The 8,734-nt window shown below is 53.3% G+C and overlaps 1 protein-coding gene across 1 annotated transcript in view; it reads left to right on the top strand.

Annotated features, from left to right (window-relative positions):
- Hcn2 (hyperpolarization activated cyclic nucleotide gated potassium and sodium channel 2) overlaps positions 1-8,734 on the top strand; it is a 22,697-nt gene that overhangs the window by 382 nt on the left and 13,581 nt on the right. Inside the window, exon 3 of the mRNA XM_029565505.1 lies at positions 6-518. Within this exon, the coding sequence (XP_029421365.1) occupies positions 6-518 (513 nt within the window). The remainder of the gene's footprint in view (positions 1-5; positions 519-8,734) is intronic.

Raw genomic sequence — 8,734 nt, 5'->3', positions numbered from 1 at the left:
GACAGTCCGGGCGCGACCCCCACCCCGGGGCCGCCGCCACCGCCGCCGCCGCCCGCGCCCCCTCAACCTCAACCACCACCTGCACCACCCCCGAACCCCACGACCCCCCCGCATCCCGAAGCCACGGATGAGCCCGGCCCGCGCGCCCGGCTGTGCAGCCGCGACAGCGCCTGCACCCCCAGCGCGGCCAAGGGTGGTGCAAATGGAGTGTGCGGGCGCGGGGAGCCGCAGTGCAGCCCCGAGGGCCCGGCGCGCGGCCCCAAGGTGTCGTTCTCCTGCCGGGGGGCAGCCTCGGGGCCCGGGGCGGCCGACGAGGCAGGCAGCGAGGAGGCGGGCCCGGCAGGAGAGCCGCGCGGAAGCCAGGCCAGCTTCCTGCAGCGCCAGTTCGGTGCGCTCCTGCAGCCTGGCGTCAACAAGTTCTCCCTGCGGATGTTCGGCAGCCAGAAGGCGGTGGAGCGGGAGCAGGAGCGCGTCAAGTCGGCGGGGGCCTGGATCATCCATCCCTACAGCGATTTCAGGTGCCGCCTCCGGGAGGGGCCCCGTCCTTGGCGCGCCCTGGAGAGGGCGGGGCGGCGCGTCCGGCTGATGACCTCGGGATGGGTGGCGGTGCGGAGGGGATGCACGCCTGCAGGGAGTGGAACCCCTCGCGGTGACCTCGGGCGTGCCCCGGGACCCGCCTCCGAGGAACCTGGGTGCAAACAGACTCCGCCCTAGGAGAGGCCTTGGGGACGGGGGGGGTGGCAGGTCTCCGGTGCGCCCCCCATCCTGGGCCCCCTGGTTGCCGCAGGGCCAGGGTCGGAGCGCAGAGGTGTGGAGAGAGGACGAATAGAGGGGAACGTGGGAGCGGGGAGGGATCGAGGATGGAAGGAAGTAAGGAAGGGGAAGAAAGGATGAAGGAAGGAAGGAAAGAAGGAAGGGAGGGAGGGAAGGAAGTAGGGAGGGAGGTAGGGAGAGAGGGCGGGCGCACGGGAAGGACGCGCCCCAGAAGCCGCAGGGAGGGGGGTCATTAAGCGTGCAGCTGCGCGTTCCCACGGTCTCCACTTGCGCCCCAGGAGCGAGCGCTTTCCGGGTCCCTAGGTCTGCGGAACGCGTTAGGGTCCCTAGTTCTCCCGGGGTGTGTGTGTGTGTGTGTGTGTGTGTGTGTGTGTGTGTGTGGACGTGGCCTGAGCTGACTGCTGTGGGGAAGGCGCGGAGGTCCCCATTTCTCCCGGGGTGTGTGTGTGTGTGTGTGTGTGTGTCTATGGACGTGGCGTGAGCTGACTGCTGTGTGCCGCGATGGGGGCAGGCAAGCTCAGGGCAACAACCTGAGTGTTTGCATCTGATGTCTCCTTCCGGGCTAGCTGGGGCTAGCTGGAGGGATGTCCTTGAGGGCAACTAGACTCCAGCCGGGGGAGGCGTGTCCCTAGGGGTGTGTCTGGTGGGTTCCTGAAGGGACATATTGGGGTGCTGTCTGTACCTGAGCGTGTATGTGTATGTATGTGTGTCCAGGGTGGGTGTCCTAGGGTCGTGGAGAGACTTTTTTTGTGTATGTGTTTTTGAGACAGGGTCTCCCTGTAGCCCCAGCTGGCCTTGAACTCACAGAGATCCGCCTGCCTCTGCCTCCCGAGTGCTGGGATTAAAGGCGTGCGCCACCACGCCCGGCCTAGAGAGACCTTTTTGTCGGAGGTGCGGGGGCGTGTGGCCGGCCCTGTCTGGGGTGAGAGTTGAGGTGCAGAGGTGTGGAGGGGACGCCCTCCTAATTAGGACCACTGTGGAGCGCGCTTTCAGCACCACGGACAGCTCCCAGACACGGAGCAACTCCTCTGTGCCTGGGTCTCCTCCCCAGGACTGGGTCCCCCCAAATGGGGGTTCTCCACCGACTCTTAGACAAAGATGATTATAGGACTCCTTTTTTTCTGTATCTCCAATGCTTCAGAACTGGGGAAACTGAGGCCCAGGGACAGCACCTTGAGATGGAGATGAAATCTTGGCCAAGAGTCTGGGTTGTAGATGAGGCCCAGGGATTGTTATGGGGCCAACAGAAGTTGTTTCTGGGCATCCATAACTTGGGTGTCAGGCTCAGTGTTGCTCCACAGTTCAGACTTCAAGAAATGAACTGGCTTTGGTTCTGTCCCTACCTGTGAAATGGGAAAACAGACAGGCCCGGCAATAAATAAAATTTTTTTAATTAAATAGGTCTGGGCATGGTGGCACACGCCTTTAATCCCAGCACGTGGGAGGCAGAGGCAGGCGGATCTCTGTGAGTTGGAGGCCAGCCTGGTCTACATAGTCAGTTCCAGGACAGCTGGAGCTACAGGGAGACTCTGTCTCAAAAAGACCAAAAAAAAAATTTATCTATTATTTTTATTTTATGAGTATATTGCCTGTGTGCAAGTGTACCTGTGTTGTGCAATGCTGTGGAGGTCAGAAGAGGGCTTCAGAGTCCTCTGGAGCTGGAGTTAAGGATGGTTCATAGCCGCCGTGTGGGTGCTGAGAATCAAACCTGGGTTCTCTGTAAGAGCAGTCAGTGCTCTCCAGCCCCCTAATTTTTTTAATTAAAAAAACATTTTATTTATTATTTTTTATTTTAATGTGTATGAGTGTATTGCCTTCATGTAGGTAAGTGCACCCGTGTCATGCAATGCCCACGGAGGAGAGAAGCGGCTTTCAGATCCCCTGGAACTGGAGTTATGGACAGTTGTTAGCTGCCATGTGGGTGCTGGGATTCGAACCTGGGTCTTCTGCAAGAACAACCAGTGTTCTTAACCACTGAGCTGTCTCTCCAGCCCCAGATGTGGTGTTTATTCCCGTGACAAGCTGGCCTCGGCTGGCCCCTGCTTAGGCCCAGCATCCCCATGTGTAGCACAGACCAGAGACCCAGCATGAAGAATCTGTGGAGAAGGTTCCAGAATCTTGTATGGAGAAGCAAGTTTGAGATGGCTTAGGGAAAGGGGTTCCTGACTGGAAGCCAAGGCTCTAGCTGGGGAAGGATGGGAGGGAGCTGAACAGCCCCTCTAAGGCCTTTAGATCCATCCCAGACCTGTGGCTGCTAGTTCTGAGTCTGCAGGGGGGGGGGAATCCCCCTAGATGGCCAGGGGTCAACTTGAGATCACAATGTTGCCTCCCATTGTGTAAATCCCCAGAAATAGGCCCTGTATCAGGTCCTGAAATAAATCACATTATCAGGCTGGAAATAGTAGGTTTGGGTAGATGGGGCGTGGTGAGGTGCAGAGATTGAACTGCTTCCCAGATGGAAATGTGGGGGCCCCCAGGAACTGAGAAAGGAGGCACTATGGTTTGAGGGGAAGGGTTGGAGGTCAGGGTGCTCTTCCTAGAACCAGCACCCCAAGGCAATCACTTCAATATCCATGGCAAGACTGCAGGAGACAGACTGGACTATTCTTGGCCTGGCCAAGATCTCCCACCTTGACAAGATCCCCCACCCTAGTCAGGATTTCTCATCCTTGACAGGATTCCCCCACCCTGGATAGGATCTCTGACTCTGGACAGGATTCCCCCACCCTTCAGCAGAACCCTCTGCCTCCATGGAGGAGACTTGCTGTTCCCACCGCTGGGTGCTGTCTCTGCCTCACACCATCATCCCTGGGATCCCACCTCCTCTGAACAGCCCTCTCAGAGTGCTGGTCCCCAAATTGGTCTCACAAACATCCCTGGTCTAGTGCACATCCCTGTCCCCCATGGGCCCTAGGGGCCAGGGGAGGGCCAGCCTGTGTGTGGCCATCTACTGCCCCGGATCATCGGGTCATCTCATGTCCCTGGTGCCTGGCACACAATGGGTCCCACAAATGGGCTGCCCTGAGGCCTCCAGCTGTGTCTTTGACATCCCCCCCCCACACCTGCTCCAGGGGACACTGTTGTTAGCTGAAGCCCTTATCCTGTATCCCAGCCTCTCCCCTAATCCCTGACCTCCAGTCTCTAAGCCCTCTGGCTTTGCCTGGATCTGTGATCCCAGATGTCTTCAGGCCAAATCTCGGATCTTCCAGGAGGGACTCAGCTGTCCCTGCCTGTCCATTCAGGTGGGGTTCAACTGCCAGCTTCTGGGACCCCCATCAGAGCCCAGCTGAAAATGTGCAGCTGAGAGGAAAGGGTTCAAGGCTGAGGGTCAGCTTTTTTTTTTTTTTTTTTTTTTTTTGAGACAGGGTAACCCAGGCTAACCTCAGACTTGCTATGTAGCTAAGGATGACCCTGAACTCCTGATCCTTATGCCCCCACCTCCTGAGTGCTGAGATGACAGGTGTGCTCCACCATGCCTGGTTTAGGTGGTGCTGGAGATGAAACCTATGGCCTTGTGTGTTGTGTGTGTGCTACATGAGCCTCCCCAGTCAGGACTGGGGAGGGGGTCCTACTGGCATGGCCCAGGGCAGAGAGGTCTAGCCTGTGCTCATTCCCTGATCCCTGGGGTCCTTGATAGGGATGGGACAGACAAGGTTTAGGCTCAGAGAGGGTGAGGGGCTACTCAAGGATGTACAGCCTGGTAGGAAGCAGAGGTAGGTCTGGACTATCTACCACCCCAGGTCCTGTTGCCTAAAGATAGAAGTCTCCAATATCACAGCTTTGGGGCCAACAGGGTGATTGTGGGAGAGGGGACCTCCCACAGGATGCTAAGGATCCCCATGTGCCTGGCCTCGGTTTTCCTTGGTATCCCTTCCCCTTCTGACCCTTTCCATGGGGACGAGGAAGCCTGGCTGGGGATGTCTGTGTTGGAGCAGGCAGGCCCCACCCTACCAGGGCCACAAGGACAGCCACCACCTACCCCTCTCCTGTCCATGGGGAGCACTCCCCCACTTGGGAAAGTGATGTGGGGTTGAGATGTAAATAAGTTTCTGGACCAAAGGGCTGAGAACAGAGAAGAGTCCAGTCTCAGTCCTAGGCCCCACTTCTGCCTGGAAATAATAAATAAAATATTTTTTTAAAAAAGAGAGAAAAAAGAAAAAGACTTTAATTCCAGCACTTGGGAGGCAGAGGCAGAGGCAGAGGCAGGTGGATCTTGGTGAGTTCAAGGCCAGCCTGGTCTACCTAGTGAGCTCCAGGCCAGCCAGGGCTACAGGGAGACACTGTCTCAAAAAGACCAAAAAAAAAAAAAAAAAAGGCACGCATATGGTATCACCCCCTCAGTCTGTCACCAGCCTCTGGGTTTTGGGGTGTCCTGTGTGCCCAAAGCTCACTGTTTCTAGAGGACACAGACTGAGGCGCTGGTCCCAATCAGTTCAAAGGATCCACTTGCATCAGGGGTGCGGACACTGAGCCATGTCCAGCGCCTGCCAGAGACTTGGCTTCTGCCGCTGGCTGGCGCCTCTTGGGCACAGCTATAAACACTGCTCAGCGGGTGACCAGCGTTCCACTTCAGGGAACTGAACTCCAGGAAATAACCCAAAAGACAGAGAAAAATAGTTAACAAGTGATTTGTACCAAAACCTTCACAGCAGCTGTCTGTGAGAGCCAAAGGGTGGAGGAGACCCAGCACTCTCCCAGTCACAGCCTGTGCCTGGCTGGCAGCTGCCCACTGTACGAGTGACCTTGGGCTGAACTTCTCTGGTCCCTGGGAACCTCAGGCTCTTCTGTCCTCAGCCTACAGGATAGGAAGCCCTGTACAGGAGGATCTGAGGATTCCAGCTTCATGGGGAGAGGGACTGGTCTGTGGGACACAAGTCACATGCCTTCCTAGGTGAGAACACCTGCTTAGCATGCATGGTGACAGAGGAGTCCTCCAGACCTCAAAGCAAAATTAACTGGTTTAAATAATTATTTTTCAGTCTTTTTGAGACAGGGTTTCCCTGAAGCCCCAGCTGGTCTGGAACTTGCTATGTAGATCATGATAGCAACTCACAGAGATCCACCTGCCTGCTGGGATTAAAGGCATGCACCACCATGCCCAGCAAAGAATTTTTTAAAATATTAATTTATGGGGGCTGGAGAGATGGCTCAGAGGTTAAGAGCACTGGCCATGCTTACAGAAGACCCAGATTTAAGTCCCAGCACCCACATGGCAGGTAACAACTATCTGTAACTCCAGTTCAGTTCTGTGACACTCATACACATAAAAAAAAAATAAATTTTTTTTTGGTCTTTTTGAGACAGGGTCTCCCTGTAGCCCCAAGCTGGCCTGGAACTCACTGTGTAGACCAGGTAGGCCTTGATCTACTATAGGCGTGTGCCACCACACCCGGCTGAATAAAAATAAATTTTAAAAAAGAAAACCTTTCACCGGGTATGATAGCCCACACTTATTCCCAGCCCTCGGGAGGCAGAAGCAGGCAGATCTCTGTGAGTTCAAGTCCAGTCTGGTCTATATAGTGAGTTCCAGGACAGCTGGGGCTTCAGGGAGACCCTGTCTCAAAAAGACAAAAAAAAAAAAGAAAGAAAAGAAAACCTTTCTTAAAAACATTTTAATTTATGTGTATGAGTGCTTGCCTGCATGTAAGTAAGTACACCTGTGTTATTCAATGCCCATGGAGAACAGAAGAGGCTGTTGGATCCCCTGGAACTGGAGTTATGGACAATAGTTAGCTGCCATGTGGGTCCTGGGATTCGAACCCGGGTCTTCTGCAAGAACAGTCAGTGTTCTTAACCGCTGAGCCACCTCTCCAGCCCCTTGTTGTTGTTGTTGTTGTTAACATTTATTTATTTTGCTTGTGTGTGTGCACAAGCCACAGTGTGCATGTGGGGGAATTAGTTCTGTTCTTTCACCACATGGGTCCTGGGGATCGAACTCAGTTGTCAGGTTTGGTGGCAAGCACTTTTTACCCACGGAGCCATTTTGCTGGCCCTTGGGTTTATTCATTCATTCGTTCATTCATTCATAGACGGGATCTCCCTGTAGCCCTGGCTGGCCTAGAATTCACTATGTAGATCAGGCTGGCTTTGATCTCACAGAGACCCACCTGCCTCTTCATCCTGAGTGCTGGGATTAAAGGCGTGCACCACCACACTGACTCTTTTTTAAAAATTATTATCAGGGGATTGTACATGGGCCATAGTATGCACATAGAGGTCAGAGGACAGCTTTGTGAAGTTGGTTCTCTCCTTCCACCTTTATATGGATTCTGGGGATCAAACCCAGGTTTGTGAGGTAAGTACCTTTACCTGTTGAGTCTCTTGCTGGCCCGGTTCAGCCAGGATTGAAATTTTCTTTTGAAGTTGGGTGTGGTGGCACATGCCTTTAATCCCAGCACTCAGGAGGCAGAGTCCTGTCTCTGGATTGCCTGCTCTGGACTCTTCTTGTCATGGAGTACTATACTGTATAACTTTTTGTGTCTGGATCTCTCACTGATTGTGATGTCCCCAAGGTCCCTCCACACTGTGGTCTGTGTCAGAGCTTCACTCCTGTTCATGGCTGTGAGATATTCATTGTTCATGGCTGCATAATACTCAACTCTTCATGTTTGTGTGGTATTCACTGTTCGTGGGTACGTGATATTCATGTTCATGGTTATGTGATACTGCTGCCTGTGGATGGACCATGTTGGGTGTTCTAGTTTATTTCTGTTGCTGTGATAAAGTATCCCACGAGAAAGCAACTTAGAGAGGAGGTACCTGTCAGCGTGCTGACACTGGGCTGTTGGCTGCACTTAGCTATAATTGTCTGTGGATATGAATGCAGGAGAGATGGATAGAGCTTATGGAAATCTTGCATCTTAACTTTTTGAGAACCCTCTAAATGGTTTTCCCTTGGAAAAGTTGTCTTATTATTTATTATTTGTTTGTTTTTGAGATAGCGTTTCCCTATAGCCCACGCTGGCCTCTGCCTCCCAGGTGCTGGGATTAAGTATGTGCAGCCCACCTTATTAATTTTATTTAAAGATTAATTTTTATTTATTTATTTTGGTCTTTTTTAAAAATTATTTTTACCTTACGTGTATGTGTGTATTGCCTGCATGTAGGTAAGTGCACCCACGTCGTGCAATGCCCACGGAGGTCAAAAGAAGCTGTCGGATCCCCTTGGACTAGAGTTACAGACAGTTGTTAGCTGCCATGTGGGTGCTGGGATTTGAACCTGGGTCTTCTGCAAGAACAGCCAGTGTTCATAACTGCTGAGCCATCTCTCCTGCCCCTATTTTGGTCTTTTTCAGACTGTCTCCCTGTAGTTCCAGCTGGTCTGGAACTCACTATGTAGACCAGACTAGCCTCCATTTGCAGAGATCTGCCTCCCAGGTACTGGGATTAGAGGAAAGTGCCACCACACCTAGCTCTTAACCTTATTTTTTGAGACATTCTCTAAACTTGGAACTCACTGATTGGCTAGGCTGGTGGTCAGTGAGCTCTAGAGGTCTTCCTGTCCCCGCCCTACCCCAGACACTGGTCACCTTCCTGCCTTTCAGGTGGTGCTGGGGATCCAGCCCAGCAGGCACTTTACCCACTGAGTGAGCCGTCTCTTGGCCCTGAGAAAGGTTTTGTTTTGTATTTTCTTGATAGCTGAGGTGGTGCATCTGTCCACATGGTCCTTGTTCCCACAGGGAAATGTCTGGTTCTCAGCACTGTGGTCACCTGTCTTGGGGGCATCTCGCCCTGCTTGTCCTTGAGCTTCCCTAGTGGAATCTGGGGACTGACTTGAGCCATGTGGGTCTGTGTGTGTGTGGGGCCCACTTGACATTCTTAATGTCCATCCAGTTGCTAGTGGGAAGTGCCCCTCCCCCACAGGTTTTTCTGCATGAATGATCATGTCAGACCCTGCTTTGAACTCCTCTTTCTCAGCTGGATCAGTGCCTCCTGTCCTTAATGACCAAAATTCCTATTT

This window comes from Nannospalax galili, unplaced genomic scaffold (genome assembly GCF_000622305.1).
Source record: "Nannospalax galili isolate Female #2095 unplaced genomic scaffold, S.galili_v1.0 scaffold77, whole genome shotgun sequence".
Taxonomy (NCBI): Eukaryota; Metazoa; Chordata; class Mammalia; order Rodentia; family Spalacidae; genus Nannospalax; species Nannospalax galili.
This window is presented reverse-complemented; position numbering and strand designations above follow the sequence as displayed.